Source organism: Gopherus flavomarginatus, chromosome 9 (assembly GCF_025201925.1).
Source record: "Gopherus flavomarginatus isolate rGopFla2 chromosome 9, rGopFla2.mat.asm, whole genome shotgun sequence".
Lineage (NCBI taxonomy): Eukaryota > Metazoa > Chordata > Testudines > Testudinidae > Gopherus > Gopherus flavomarginatus.
The window spans coordinates 7,043,920-7,060,231 of NC_066625.1; the positions used below are offsets into that span (position 1 = coordinate 7,043,920).

At 45.2% G+C, this 16,312-nt stretch overlaps 1 protein-coding gene across 1 annotated transcript; it reads left to right on the forward strand.

Moving 5' to 3' along the window:
* The first annotated feature begins 214 nt into the window (after nucleotides 1–214).
* TOP3A (DNA topoisomerase III alpha) lies at nucleotides 215–15,798 on the forward strand. The gene is made up of 19 exons (XM_050968854.1): nucleotides 215–813; nucleotides 3,127–3,186; nucleotides 3,905–3,978; nucleotides 4,285–4,360; nucleotides 5,263–5,371; nucleotides 6,423–6,566; nucleotides 7,107–7,277; nucleotides 7,577–7,677; nucleotides 7,849–7,923; nucleotides 8,049–8,131; nucleotides 8,278–8,485; nucleotides 9,342–9,527; nucleotides 10,128–10,257; nucleotides 10,781–10,894; nucleotides 10,976–11,141; nucleotides 11,553–11,696; nucleotides 12,049–12,171; nucleotides 12,560–13,290; nucleotides 14,679–15,798. Exons 1-19 carry the CDS (start codon nucleotides 628–630, stop codon nucleotides 14,852–14,854), a joined length of 3,057 nt encoding a protein of 1,018 aa, XP_050824811.1. The 5' UTR covers nucleotides 215–627; the 3' UTR covers nucleotides 14,855–15,798.
* Nucleotides 15,799–16,312: the final 514 nt, after the last annotated feature.

The following is a 16,312-nucleotide window of genomic DNA, read 5'->3' on the forward strand; positions in this document are numbered from 1 at the left end:
AGCCCCTGGCATTAGGCTGAGGGGAGAGGGGGATCCCTGCCATTGGGCTGAGAGGGGGCGGGGGGAGGGGGATCCCTGCTATTGGGCTGGGGGAGCGGGGGGGCTTGTAACTGGGCTGAGGGGGGGACAGAGGGGGAGCCCTTGCCATTGGGCTGGGGGGACGAGGGGGGCTTTTCATTGGGCTGAGGGGGGGGAAGGGAGGAGGAGGGGAAACCCTTGCTATTGGGCTGAGAGGGGGAGGGTTCAGGAGGTTGGGTCTAGTTGGGAAAGGACATGGATGATGGGCTAAATAGTGCATTGTTATTGGGGAGGGGACTGGAAGTCTCATAGCTGAGATATACATCCTCAGCTAGCATCTGCTTTAACTTTTAAAAACACGTGGGGTGGAATTTAGAGTGAGCTGCCAGCAGACATCAGTGGGGAAGCTTGAGGGTCTCTAACTACTGCCCCATCAAAATCATGCCAGGGGTACTTTAGAGTGGTTGCTCACCGTGTGAGATTGCCTCCTGGAGGTGGAATCCTTAAGCCAAGACTTTTACTGATACCTGTTTGGTGTCTGAAAGTGGCAGCAGCCTGAGGAAACGGCAACATGTCTTGGCAAGTTGGGAGCTGCCCTCAGCTCTCAGAATGAACTTTCAGGCCAGGCTTTTTGCCCGCTGTGGGGTCAGGTTGTTGTCTCAGTCCTGGAGTCTCTTCTCCCAGGCTGCAGAGGATATGACATTCCGAAAGATTCAGAAGGTCCTCTGTGTGGCAGAGAAAAATGATGCTGCCAGAGGAATTGCAGATATTCTCTCCAATAGCAGAATGAGGCGGGTAAGAGAGTAAAAACAATGGTTTCTTTTTGGGTCTAGTTGTGCTTTGTTTTCCCAGCTACATAAACAACTTATTAGAGGTACTTGCCAATCATTCAGTTGTTTCTTGGTTAATTCATTTTGTCTTAAAATAGATATAATGTAGTGGGGCTGCCCTAGCGAGTCTAAATACCACTGCTGAGACTGTTTAAAGCTGGTGTTATTTGGATGTGATCACATTAAAATGCAAGGCTTGCGTTGTCTGCTTGAGCGCCCATTAGAGCCAGGAAATGTGCAAGCTGCATCCTTATTCTAGTACCAATTTAAACCAGTCCCGACCTGCAGCTCCTTGTTTTGTTAGAACCGTGGGCCACTCTGCAGCGCACTACCAGTGCACTTCAATCCTTACATGCAACAGCTTGTGCTATTCCAGTTCTGGCCTTTCCCAAACAGATTCCTACTGAAGGTGAACTGTGCCAGGTTAGATGAGATGGAAAAATGCATATTGGACAAGATGAGGCTGACAGCACTAGGCTCATTTCCCCTTATGACTGAAGCAATATAAGAATCCTGTTCTTTAGTCCCAATTCTTGTTTCCAGATGCACAGAAATATGGACTGTGTCTTGTCTGTTTGCAGTGAGGTGTTGCCTTGGTGAATTTTCCGCTGTCATTCGTAACTTGCAATCTGTTGTATATGTGAGAAATATTAGAACCTGAAACAGCCACGGGCATCCCCTGCCACGTATTATAATTGGTTTAGCAGGTCAAAAAATGCTGCTTCTTGCAGTGCTGTTATTGCTTATCGAATTCCAGTGGCTTAAATTTTTAACACAGTGAATATGATTTAATGGTTAGAGCAGAGAACTCAAATGTTCTGTTCCTGTTCTGCCATTGATATAAAGCAACGCTTTCCTTTTTCCCCTTCCTGAGCAAGCTATACCCTTCTGTACCAATATTCCAGTCATGCATATTATCCCACCTCTGTGATGCCAACTGTGCCATCGTTGTGTTCATTAACTAGCATTTCAAGTTCTTCCTGCTTTTTCCCCATACTTCAAAGGGCATGGCTACACTGGAAATTTCAAAGTGCTGTCGGAGGACCCGTCGCAGTGCTTTGAAGTGTGAGTGTGGTCACGCGTTCTCCCAGCGCTCCTGGTAATCCACCTCCATGTGCTCCCAGCGCTCGGAGACTGTTTACAGTAGCGCTTTAAAGTGCTCAGACTTGCTGCACTCAGAGTGATTTTTCACACCCTCGAGCCAGCAAGTTAGAGCTCTATAAAATGGAAGTGTAGACAAATACTGATTTGATTTCCCCTGTATGTTCTCTCTCATCTCTCCCTTATCCCTGCTACAACACCCATGCTCCCACCAGATCCGACCCTTTTCCCAGGTCTCCATATTTTTGACTTACCTGTGGGCTTTTGTCATCTGCCCCTGTCGAACTTGGTTTAAAGCCCGCCTCGCTAGGTTAGCTAGTCTGTATCCAAATATGCTCTTCCCCTTCCTAGATAGATGGACCCCCCATCTCTGCTTAGCAGTCCTTCTTCCTGGAACAGCATCCTGTCATCAAGGAAACCATTGTTATGTGACAATGGTCAATTCATATAACCTATCAGTACCTCAATCAACCCTTATGTAAAATAGGTCTAATATCCTTATGGCAGGGTGCTGGGAGGCTTAATGTTTATAAAAGTGCAGGTAGATCCTAGGTTGAAAGATATGGTAGAAGTAAAAAAATTATTGATTACTTGAGAATTGATGGTCTGAATCAATCTAGATAACGACACACTTCCAAAGAAGATAATGTGAAATGTTTGGGCCCACTCTAGAAACCTCTACAAACCTTGATAAGTGGAGGATACCTTCGGAACAGTGTGTGCTGGATTAGGTATCGTTTTTGTGAGCTGACAGTTGTTCACTGGAAACTTGGAATATTTTTCAGTCTTCATCCAAAGAGTTAAATCTCAGCTGTGCCACTGGCTAACTGAGTGACTTCTTCAATCTCTCATTGCACCTGTTTCCCCATCTATAAGAGGGTGATAACTCTTAAATGTCTCTCAGGGGTGCTCTACAGTGCTCTGACGCTGTAAAGCACCATTAACTGTCAACTGTTTCTATAAATGGCCGGTATTATTTCCATTCAGCCTGCCTTTCCTCTAGATCTTATTTAATTCACTGTGAAATGATTGGACACCTGAACACCAGCAGCCTGTTTTTCATTTGTCATGTGTTTACATAGTTTCTGCTATAGCTGTCATTTGTGTACATTGATTTGGAGTGGGTTTTTTTTGTGGGGGAGCAATTTTTTAAACATCTTTTCCATTTTTTGTCTAGAGAGAAGGGTTTTCCAAATTCAACAAGATCTATGAATATGACTATCATATGTTTGGCCAGGTAAGGTTCCATCTCTTTTTCATAACACTGTATAACCATTCTGGTTCAGGGAAACACAACATGCTGATTGATCATCTAACAAAAACATTAAGTACAATGGTACAGAATTATGTATTTGGTAATGGAGATATCTGTGCAAGGAATATTTGTACGAAGAATAACCAAATTACTGTGAAATTGAGATCTCAAGTTTTCATTTGAACACATAGGGGAAATGTCTTTTCCACTATTAGTGTTGTGCTGTCTTTATCTCCTACAGATACAGCATGGTTCAGTGGTTAAGGGATGGGTCTAAGAGTCGGGAGATCTGACTTCTACGTCTGGCTCTGCCACTGACCTCCAGTGTGGCCTGAAGTCACTTTACATCTCTTTGCCCTGGTTTTCCCATCTGTAAAATAGCATTGTGAGATCCGCCGACGAAAAGCTCTCCATACATGCTAAGCATTATAAAGTCAAGGAGGCATTTTCCATCTGACCACTCATATATTCAGAATTCCCAGATTACATACGATAACGTATGTACAATGCTCAGCTGTGGCTGGAAGGGAGAACTATTACTATGTCAATAGAAGCAAGGCAGATATCATTGACTAGAAACTGATGTGTCCAATCCATCAAATGAAAGCCATGTGTCTAGAGCTCGTGGACACCAACATAACCAGGCTTTAACAAAACAGAAGCAACTGTGAGAAACTAATTCTTAATCCATTTCCTGCAGAATGTTACTGTGGCGATGACCTCTGTTTCAGGACACTTGCTGGCTCATGACTTTAAGATGCCATTTCGCAAATGGTTAGTACCACTGATCTGAGAGAGATGGTGACATGCTGCTTTCATCTTTTTTATGCTGAGATGTGCAGTGCAATGAGCCATTAAGGTCAGCCTGTGAAACGTTACTTATGACAATTAATGAACTGGCTAATGTGTATGTGTACCAGTGTCCTCATCTAAGACAAGGACAGTAATACTGCCACTATAACCACCATTCTGGCACTTCATCGGTACACCGATAAAAGATAGAAAGCACCAGGTAATCACTTGTGAATGTTTTGATTTCTTTTGTACATTGAGTCCTGCTGTTTATCATCTCTTCCCCAGGCATAGCTGCAACCCACTTGTACTCTTTGAAGCTGAAATTGAGAAATACTGCCCTGAAAACTTTGTGGATATTAAGGTATGTGCTTTTAAAAGGCTACATGATACTCAAATATTAGTGACAGGTTCCACAAATATTGGTGCAGACAGAGAGAGGACTGGACCTCTGTCCATAACCTTTAGCTGTCTGGGACTGTAGCCAACATAAATATTTCCTCTCTCATTCTTCAGACTATACATGCTGTCTGCCTTTGAACTTAGTTTCCTAGCCTACGCAGTCAGGCTCAAAGGACTGATTTATTTAAAGTAGAATCCCCTGTATTGGAATCAATATATTAATGGCCCCAGTTCCATCTAGATTACATCGGAAAGTCCTGTGTTTAATAAAAAATAATAAGGGATATTTTTTGTAAAAAATGGATGCAGATAAGTGAGTATTTAGTATAGTCATCAAAACCTGTTAGCTCACTGACTAGCCTTGTGAGATACAAATCTTGTTCTCATAAATGGTCATGTGGAGCTGCTCTCATACAGTGTTACTCCAGCAGCCCGTTACAACCAGGAAATTAGTACAATGCCTGAACACTCCTCTAATTAGCTTAAGGAAAATTAATGAGGTCCTACTCTCTCTGTATTCATACAAAACACACCAATTATATTTTAGCTGAAAATTTGCAGAGCAGCCAATGCAGTTAATTTCAGATATATGCACAAGAGAGAGGAAAACATACGGAAAGCACACACATGGAGGTCTCATGTGCACATACATCTCTACAGTCAGTAAAGCTAAAATATGTTGCATGCAATAGAATGGAAAATGAGAACAATTCATTAGAATAAATTTGTCACTATGGATACGTGTTCCATTTCAAGATCAAGTTAGACTGTTGACATTGCTGTTGGTGATTCACTCCTGGACTAAATTAGGTGGCATGATAAGTAACTTGCTGTGTCTCATGCTGTGCCATTCTCTCATCTCAGAAAACCCTAGAACGAGAAGCCCGGCAGTGCCAGGCTCTGGTGATCTGGACCGACTGTGATCGAGAAGGAGAGAACATTGGTTTTGAGATAATCCATGTTTGCAAAGCTGGTGGGTGGAAGTCTTACTGTTTCATTCTTTGAAATGCTGACTAAAAAGATACCTTGTTCAGCATGTAACCCCAAAGGCTGCTGCTGAATGTTTGCAGGAGATTCAAGAAGAATTCACTGGCTGTGGTGTTGACTGTACCAGGGATGTGTTAATGTAACACGTCACCAGCAACAGGGCTACGTTTCCACGTTTCCAGTCCATTGATTTCGATGGAGTCTTGGTGGGTGGAGGCAGCACATCTGGTATGAACAGGGTTAACATTTAGTGAGGGGGTTTTGTCCACAAATTTGTTGCTGTGATAGCCAAAATATACAGTTTAAGTTGGACAGAACTTGCAGTCAAGGTATAAAAGCTCGTCTTGGCTCTTTGGTACTGGTGGGTATCAGAAGTGAACATAGAATTTTCTCAGCTGTATTGTAAACACATCTTTCTACCCGTACAGTGAAATTCCATCTAGGCTTGCTTAATTGTCACTGGGCCAGTTCACTTCCCAGATAATGTAAAGAGATGAGATGGGGAGTGTGAACATAGTCACATTAAGATGACCCAGCAGGAGTAACTTAGGTTCTACTCTCTCGAAAGTAACTGAGCTTTTCCCTCTGTCCCTCCCTCCCACTGCTAGAGGTCTTGTCAGCACTTTTCCATTTATGTTACGATAACTCTAGGCCAGTTTTGGGAGCTGCAGCCTGCAGCTGGGAGTGCAGAGGGGTGTAATTGGAAACCAACACCTGGATCCTTTTGACTGCAAAGATATAAAAATGGCCCCCATTTACTAGATGCGGTGTGTGTGTGTGTGTTTGTTTTTTAACTAGATTTACAAGAGTGAAATCAGTGAAACTAACTAGGACATTATAAAGCTTCAGTGGGCTAAAAAGGACTTTATTTTTGGACTCCAGATCAGCCTATATATGTCGTCTACCTTGAATGGGGTTACTTTGAAAGCTTAAACTGGTTCTGGTTCTACTACCAATAGTTTTAAAGGAAATCACTGAGTATTCAGTCTCTGCCATTGGGTTGAAAATCATGTTTGATCCCTCTTTCTGGTTGACAGTGAAGCCAAGCCTTCAGGTATTCCGAGCCCGCTTTTCTGAGATCACTCCTCGTGCCGTAAGAGCAGCCTGCGAAAACCTCGTCCAACCCGATCAGAATGTTAGTGATGCTGTGGATGTCAGGCAAGAGCTGGACCTTAGGATAGGTATGAAGCTAGGGTGGGCAGTAGCTAAGTTTTTGATGCTCTGTAAATCTCTCCTTAAAGGGATTCTGTAAAATTGCCCTGGCAGGTAATTGATGTTCGGGAGCGTTCATTGCTTTACTATCAATATATAGCTCAACTAATTTGAAGGGTTAAAGTATCTAAACTCCTTTAGACTATTGTGTTAGTTCCAGGATAAAGAGCTGGCATCAACCTCTCATCCTTTATTCTTCCAAAGCACAGCAGGTGATAGTGGTTCAAAATAATCTGTTAGCACATCCCTGTGACATGAGACAAATGCAAAAATTGATTCCTGGGGCAGGAGATTTCGTTCTGAGACAAATAGATCATGCCTTCACTCAGTTGTTTCCAATAAAATAGTTGCTCTTTGAAGGAGCTGTTAGGTTCTTAACTATTCCTGTGACACTTGCTTGGCCTCTGCATTTCATGTTAGTTGAGTGACAGAAACCAAGCTTGCAGGTAGTGTGATTACTGTTTAAAATGATTATCCCAACTTTAAAATCCCTTTTTGTTTTCTTCCAGGTGCTGCCTTCACCAGATTCCAGACCCTTAGGCTCCAGAAGCTCTTCCCCGACGTTCTAGCCGAGCAGTTGATCAGCTATGGCAGCTGTCAGTTCCCAACTCTGGGATTTGTGGTAGAAAGGTTTAAAGCCATCCAGGCCTTTGTTCCTGAGGCCTTCTATAAAATTAAAGGTATGTTCTGGGACATAAGTACAGTGCTCTCAGTGTCCGACAGGGTTCAGCGCCTTTGAAAAGAAAACAAAACATGGCTTTACTGAAAAATACGAATGAGGGAGATGCTTCTGAGTAATGCACAAATATTGGTACAGACATGCGATTTTCCCCTTCCTTTGCCATGGTCATTCAGCACAGTTGGGAAGGTCTTCCCAAAAGTATGCAAGCTTTCTATGGCCCCCTTTCCTTCCCTGTCTAGCCAGTGCAGTCTTGCTCTGCACCGTATCTCTGATGTAGTGACCTCCTTTTCAATGCAGTGACCCATGAACATGAGGACGGTATGGTGGACTTCAACTGGAAGAGGAACCGACTCTTTAACCACACAGCATGCCTTGTCCTGTACCACATGTGTATGGAGGTAGGAAACCTTGTCAGCCATACAGGGTCCAGCATCAAACAAGCATTTCTGTCTTTTACCTTCTGGTTGGCAGAAGCGTTAGACAGCAACTGATGCCTCGTGGGGACCCTTAAACAGCACTCCATTTAGACACTTCAGTTTGATTTTCCTTTCTGCGTGCTCTGTTCTTAGGATCCGATGGCAACTGTTGTCGAGATTGGGAGCAAACCAAAGAGCAAATGGAGACCCCTGGCACTAGACACTGTGGTACGTTTGATATGATCCTGAAAAGATTTATTATTTTTTTTAAGGAGCATTGAATATGAGTTTTAGTGACTGCCCAGGTTTGGGTGGTGAATATTCCCATTCTTCTTTGTCTCTTTCTGACACAGGAACTTGAGAAGCTGGCTTCCCGGAAGCTGAAAATAAATGCCAAAGAAACCATGAAAATCGCAGAAAAGCTGTACACTCAAGGGTAAGAATCCCAGACCTGGATGTGCTGGAATTAAATACCTTGTACGAAACAGCAGACCTTTAATCAGAAATGGGAAGAGCCCACAAGAGGAACGGTGACTGGTTAGCATCCAGTGTGGCTTATTTGTTTTTCTTTTTGTCTCTAAGGTACATAAGCTATCCCCGAACTGAGACCAACATTTTCCCCAAAGACCTAAACCTCTCCTCTTTGGTACAACAGCAGACCCAAGACCCCAGCTGGGGAGCCTTTGCACAGGGGATTCTAGACCAGGGTGGGCCAACCCCTCGGAATGGGACCAAATCCGATCAGGCTCACCCTCCCATTCACCCCACTAAATATACATGCAACCTGCAGGTGAGTCTAACACAGAGCAGAGTTAAGTCACTAACACGATTTCTGCTACTGACAATGCACCTTACCAGTGACTGGGTAACATGGTGATTATAAAAGACAGGGGCTTGCTGTGCATTTATTAGCAAACTGAATTAGACTTTCCATATCTTCAAAAGTGGGTTTCTCTCCTGAAAGATCCTTTCTAAAATATGCTACCCTAATAATAAATGTTTCTGCACAGAAAACTGGCTGAAAAATACTAGATGCTATAGAAAACCTAAGCTGGAAATATGCACCTCTTACCCACTTCCAAGTTTTGACCTTTGAAGTCCACGTCAGATTTTCAGTGGAGGTTCTCTTTGCTTATCCTAAAGCTGGTCACTGCCCTTAGTTACATTTCCTCATGAGTCCCAATACAAAGAAGATGCTGCTTTCAGTGCATGCTGGACCTCCTACTTATAGACACTTTTTTTTAAAAAACATAGGGACCTAAACCACTTGACAGCCTGAAGCAAGTGATGTTTTAAAGTCCTGCTTCGTGTCTATGGGGGGAGTAATTATTATTATAAGTCCCTTTCATGCAAAGATCTTAGTGCTTAATAGAGGTGTATAAGTACCTGTTAGATGTATTTTAAAGCACAGAAGCTAAATGACTTGCCTAACAAGGTCAGTGGTATAGCTGGGAATAGAACCTACATCTCTTGACTCTTAATCTCTTGCTCTGATCTGCACTTGTACTGGATTCCTTTTGATGTCTTCACTTCTGGTCTCAAGGGACTTGCATTCTGAAGAGGACTCTTAAACTTATACTTGAAGAGTGTGGTGTCCATTATTTGGAGGAGACTCCTGACCCTCTTCTCTTCATGTGTGGTCTTAGGGGAATGAACAGCGACTATATGAATTCATTGTGCGTCACTTTTTGGCTTGCTGCTCCCAGGATGCCAAGGGACAAGAAACAACTGTAGAGATTGACATTGCTAATGAGCGATTTGTTGCTCATGGGCTAATGATCCTGGCCAGAAACTATCTGGATGTCTATCCTTATGAGAAGTGGAGTGACAAGGTAACCGTCTTGATCAAAGTGTATGTGAGATGGTAAATTGGGGAGAGATCCTTACAAGATGCAACTGGGTTTAATGTTACTCAGTAGTTCAGCTTGCCTTGGCTCTATGTGGATGTGTAAACACTTAAGGGCCAAATTCTGCTGTCAGATATACCTGCAGGACTTCCACTCAGAACTTCCTTGTTTCAATTGTTGTTCTACCTAGAGGTTCATCTCTCACCTGAAGACCTCTGCAGCTCATTTTGGCAGTTTTGATTGCTCAACTCCCTTTCCCCTCCCACATTTTACCTCCCGAGGAAGGGGCCATGTCACTGGTCTGCATGAGGGCCTGATTGATTATTTTTTTTTGTTGCAAACTTGTTGGTGCTGTCCCTTAACTTGCCAAAAGGGGTCGTTGTTGAACAATGCTGGGCCCACTTTTTCTTCCCAAGTATTGAGCGTGCTATGCTCAAACCCTGTTAAACCCCCGGAAATCAGACACGAGTCTCCTGCAGAACAGTACCCCATGACCCACGCCTGCGTTGGGTTTTTAAATTCTATCTTAAACAAATGTTGCAGAAGGTTGTTTCATTGGAGTCTGCACTTTTCTCCCTCCTTCAGGTTCTCCCAGTGTATGAAAGGGGGTCTCGCTTTCAGCCCACCACAGTGGAGATGGTGGATGGGGAGACCAGCCCACCCCAGCTCCTCACGGAAGCCGATCTCATTTCACTCATGGAGAAACATGGCATTGGTCAGTATCCGCAGCATGCGGAACCATGTGACCTCATGCTGTCTAGCAGAATGGAGTTTGTATACCTCTCCCCCTTTCGTGGTCATCTGTTAATCTGTAGCTGTAATGGTCTCTCGCTTCCACCAGGTGGAGAATTCTCTAAATACAGCTGATCCAAGATAAAATAAATTGTGTGGACGCTTGCATTCCCAAAGTAACTTATGGAGTAATGGAAGGGGGAGGATCTCCAGGCCAGGTCTGGAGTCTATTGTATAAGACTCTGCAGATTGCAGTTTAGCGCACTGGAGATACAGCTTTACTTCCCATCTCAGTCTATTTAGGGCCCAGTTGTGGCCTCCGAGGCTCCCTTACAATTGGCATTGGAGTCAGTGGGGGACAAGGGCAGTATAGGCCTGTACGTGCCAATTGTGATAAATTTGTGCCTGTATTTAGCATCCCACATCTCTGCATTAATAAATACCAGCTTGCAAGCCCTGATGGTTTCTTCATGCCGGCTATTAAATGACTGTACAACCGCTTTCAGGGACTGATGCCACTCACGCTGAGCACATCGAGACCATCAAGTCACGGATGTACGTGGGGCTTACTCCAGATCAGAGGTTCCTTCCGGGGCACCTGGGCATGGGGCTGGTAGAAGGTAAGGATGATGATCGCAATTAGGCGTGCAGATCCCTTCGCTATCCCTTCCTTTCGCTTAAAGCAAGGTATTGTTCCTCAGGCTACGATTCCATGGGCTATGAGATGTCAAAACCTGACCTTCGTGCTGAGCTGGAGGCTGATCTGAAGCTGATTTGCGAGGGGAAGAAGGACAAATTTGTGGTGCTGAGGCAGCAGATCGAGAAGTATCAAAAAGTCTTCACAGAAGCTGTGGCCAAAGCCAACAAGTGAGTATCAGTAAAACCCCCGCTTTGCCTCTGCAGTCTCCCAGAAAATGGAGGACTTAGCTTCGTCTGGGGGTCTGATCATGTCCGTGACATGTGCATACGCATTTCCAAGAGGAGGCGTGGAGTCTGAGTGCTGATGCTGTGTAACAACCCTTCATTTACATCTTGTGGACAGCTTCAGAGCTGGTGTCCAAAGGTGCCAGTCTGTGCTGACCTCTGGAGTTGCACCCACACCACAACTGAAATGGACGCATTTTTTCCTCATGACATTCCTAAACGGACTTACTGTGAACTTTGTTGGAGCCCAGCTGGGGGAGCAGCTACTCACCCACCATCTCCGTGGTATGGAAAGTGAGAGCAAATGTAAATGCTTATGGCAGAGGAAACCAATGGGACTGTATGTTTTTCCAGGTTGGATCAGGCTTTGTCTCAGTATTTCGGAGAAGTAGCGACACTTGCGCAGCAAGAGGAGATCTACCCAGCCATGCCCGTTTCCATTCGGAAATGTCCACAGTGCAACAGTGACATGGTCCTGAAGAGCAAGAAGAATGGCGGGTCAGTGATCTCTGTTAAACAGATGACAGCTCAGCCTGTTCATGTTGTATGGCTCCCTTGTAGCTCAGCATAGAGCACTCTCCCAGCGACAATGACAAGGTGTGTGGTTATGCCACCAGGCCCCTGGGCATAAGGCCAAAGTTCACATGCTGTCTGCTGTAAGAACTGTGCAACCCAGTTGAGCTGTAATTCTGGAAGCACATGATCGCTTTTATAAAACAGCCTCATTACGCTTGTCTTTAACAGTGGGCTGCTGAACCCTGTCCCATACACTTTGTAGCTGCAGGTGGAATGGCTGCTGAGTTCTCTTGACTATTCCTCTTCCTCATACTAGCCCTTTACTCCTCCACAGGTTTTATCTTGGCTGCATGAGCTATCCTACCTGTAAAGTGGCTGTGTGGTTTCCTGACTCTGTGCTGGAAGTCAGCAAGGATGACAGTGTCTGTGCTGTGTGTAAACCCCATCCCGTTCATAGGTGAGTATCATGAGTTACATACAGACACACACAACTGCCCTGTAGAACATACTGGTTGGCTGCAGTGGCCTGCACTGCTCTGTAGGAAGCCATGTCCAGTTTTTGAGCTGGGCTTGGATTGCTACAGAGACTGCACATCCAGTCCCAGGACAGTCTGAGGAGGATGCTTCAGCTGGCTATGGCCACTTTAAAAGCAACATTGACTGGCTTCCAAAGAAGTGCAGTCCTGGACTGGCCCTAGACTGGATGAATGATAGGTGCAGCACAAGCCCAGGAGGGCAGGTAGAATAGAATAAGCCTGTTGAGTCTCGAGGTTCCAGCGAAGAGATGGAGGTCCGAAGAGGAGGAGAACTCTGTTCTGAGATACGGATTTTAATTTTTCATTTAGGCTGAAATTTAAGTTCAAGCGAGGTAGTGTCCCACCCCTGCTACCCCTGGAACTTGTTGGATGTATTGGAGGTTGCGATGAGATGTTGAGAGAGATCTTAGACCTGAAATATTTACAAGGACCATCCAGACCGGTACAGTCAGTCAACCCGCCAGCTAACCACCTACAAGTCAACCAGTCCCTTAACCGCATGGCCAGCTATGAGAATGGCCACGTGAGACCTATCACAAACCCTGGTGCAGCAAGGGCATCCAGAGCTGCTAGTCACCCAGCTCCCACCGCTGCTGCTGCTGAGAACAATGCAGTGGTGTGCAACTGTCGGGAGGAGGCAGCATTGCTCACGGTGCGTAAAGAAGGGCCCAACCAGGGCAGGCAGTTCTATAAATGCAGTGCTGGCAGCTGCAACTTCTTCCTCTGGGCCGATCAGCAATCCGATGATGGAAACAGTGTGACCCACAGGGGCTTTTCTGCACCCCCTGATTCCTTGGGTGAAAGGCCTCCAGGAAGCTTCAGGAGCATTGGAGGAGGAAGAGGTCTGGGCCGCTATGGAAGCAGCGGTTTCGACTCGGGCGGAGAGGGCGGTGGCGCGATGTGTAAGTGCGATCAGCCGGCCATCACACGCACCGTCCAGAAGGAGGGACCCAACAAAGGACGTCAGTTCCACACCTGCCCGAAGCCGAGAGAGCAGCAGTGCGGCTTCTTCCAGTGGGTGGATGAAAACGTGGCCCCAGGTGAGGCTGGGCTTGTGCTCGGAGTTGGGGTTTGGGTGGGATGCAATGGCGGGGGGCTGTGTTTTCAAGCTGAACTGAAGGGAGATACTGGTTAGTCCTCAGGCACCATCTTAAAACACTTAAGATAAAAATAGGAAAAGGATTGTAGAGGTACAGAGCTTGGCAGAGAGACTCGGGCTGCTGTAAGGTAACTCGTTTGAAATGCATCAGATGCGTCCTTTAAAGAACAGTCAGTTTATTCTAAAAACCTTACCTGGCTCTTTGTAACAATAAGGAAACTCCGAAGTCCCTTTGACTGAGCTGGAGCGGAGTATGTAACAGGTACACAGGTGCCCTGATACAATGTAGTTCTGGGCCGATTTATTCAGGTAAGAGGACATCTTGCGGCTGGCTGTGGTAAGCTGAGTGGGTGTTCATTTCAAAGGCACAGTTCAGTGCACAGAACGCTTGACCTTTCCTAACCTAAACTTCATCGGTTGGGGAACGTCCTCCCAACTGGAAATACCCGTTTTCAGAAAAGCTGGTGCTGAGTGGATGAGAAGTTGAAAAGGGGAGTGGGCACCAATTTGGTGCTTATACGCCCTCTGCTGGCACTGGAGCTGCATTTCATCCCACCAGCTGAGCTGCTACCTCTGTTTAAGCTCCAGTAAAAGTGGATCCTCCTCCCTCTTGTATTTCTTAATGGGAAAAGCTAAAACTGCCAGGTAGGGCAGCATCAAACCTTCCTCAGAGGGACAACTGGTGCAATCAAATATTAAAGGGACACAAATTGCCTGTTTTTAAGAACTTTAAATCCTCTCTGGAATCCTTTCATTCCTGCTCCCTTTGATTCCTAATGGTCTCTTCAGCAACCGAGAAACTGACCATATGGGGGGAATCGTGAAAGTGACTATTCCCGGAGTGCTGGCAAATTACAAAGGAGGAGGAGCTGAAAAAAGATGTTTGTACAGCTCCTTTCACTTATAGTAGGTACAGAAAGTTTTTTTTTTTTTTTAAAGAGATTCAAGTTTTTGATGTGACCTTTAAAAAAATTGAAACAATCAGGATATTTTTAGAAAATTTAGGGGCGGGGGGAGAAGGAAGTGAACTTAGCTAAAGTCAAGTAGACACTATTTTTGCTGTTTGCAGTCTGGACTTTGTATAGTTTAACAGCTGGGGCAGCTTCTCATTTTTATCTCGTGGACTAGCCCGGAGCTGCAAGATGCTGCACAAGAACATATATAGCCAAACAAGACAGGAGCATCTTTAGTTTCCTGAACACTTTGAATAGTGGGATTAATAAATGGACCCAAGCTCCTTGGCCATGTCCCCTCATCACTCTTCCCCTATTCCTGTGGCTCACATGGTGTTAAACTGCTTAGAACCAACTGCCCCCTCTCTCTCTGCAGGAGCCTTCTCTTCAAACCAGTTCAGGAGCGAAGGGCACTCAAGAGGGTCTGGAAGCAGAGCTAAAAGACCAAGTAATTTCTCTTCTGAGAAAGGACCTACTGTCAAGAGACAACGGACCTGTGGCATTTGCCACCAGCTTGGTCACACTAGGAAGACATGTCCTCAGGACCACTGAGGAAGGACAGTAGATGGGATGCTCTTGTAAGAAATGCTGAAAAAGCCAGAGTCCTGAAGGGCTCCAGGCGTGGCTGGCTGTAGAGATGCAGTGGATTTTAGAAGCAGAATATCTCTAGGGCTTGTGTTCAAACTACTTCCTGGAAATGCTGGCAAAAGCCAGTGTTCTCCTAGTGGTGACCAGTTCATTCAACTATGCCTTGGAAAGTTTCATTCTGACTTATTCAGACACTGGGCTGTCTTCTAAAGGAGGCTCAACTACTGCTGCCTTTCCTTGGCTTATTATTCTGGGGGATATTTTTATAAACACAGGCAGTGTGTTTTGAAACCCAAAAGACTGGGTCCCTTCTCAGCTAAAGCTTTGGACAAAAATACAGATGGTTATTGGGAAGTGGGAGAAGATTTTCAGAGCTGCAAATCCCAAATCTCACCCAGCCTCCATTCCCCCCGGCCCTTCAGTCTACGAAATAATACGGGGCCAAAAAGAGTAGCATTAAAGGAATTGGAGGAAACCTTCTACAGACGCTGCTGGAGCAGCTGGTGTGGGTTGTTTGCAGACCAGGGAGCAGTTGGGGATGATGCTGTCCAGGAAACCATCTGCTGATGGTTGTGAATCAGTTTTTCTGACTTTTCACAGGGTGGGGTTTGATATTTTAAGTTACCCTTCCAGGTTTGGGTTAGTCAGTCAGTGCTCCCTAATTCCCCTGGCCCTCACCTGGAAGGAGAATGAATGGCAGAGAATGTAAAGCCACAATCCCTTGCCCTGAAGGGGGAGCTCAGTGCAAGTGCTCGCAGAAGAGAACCTGCACTTCAGCCGATACTGAATTTAGAACCTAGCTACTCATCGGACACTGTCAGCAAGGGAACTTAATGAAGCTGCTAGTTAATGCAAATTATTTTGGGCAGATTGGTGCCTTTTAATAAAGAGGAGAACTCAGTGACGCCGTTCCTGGGCATAATTTAAAACACACTCTCCCCTCATTACTGCCTCTTGCTTAAAGAAGTTGAGTGTAGGCTCAGCTGAAGCCTCTTTTCCTAGAAGCAGCTGTTTCCACTATTCTCTCCTCCCTCCCCAGCTAGTCACAGGAACAACGTGGCCACGTGGTGGGCAGTAAGTCCAGGGAGCTTTATTTAGACGTGATCTGCAAAAGAAAAAAAGCCTGAACTTGTTCCCTGCTGGCTGCTTTTATGGCGTCTTCCCCAGTCTAACGAACTAACGAAACAGTTACAAGCAGGTGAAAGTCAAATGGAAGGGGATTCTGAGTCACACTATTTTCTTCCTTTCTCCAAGCTGTTAAAAGGTGTTAAGTTTATTAGTCTGTGCATAATCACCTGCAAACCAAGAGTTGACTTGATATTGCTCAGGAAAGAGGAAGAATTAAGGCTGCCTTTATACATCACAGCATAAAAGGGCATACAAGCCTAGTTTAAAGTCCTTCGGCATTCAACATGCAGCTTG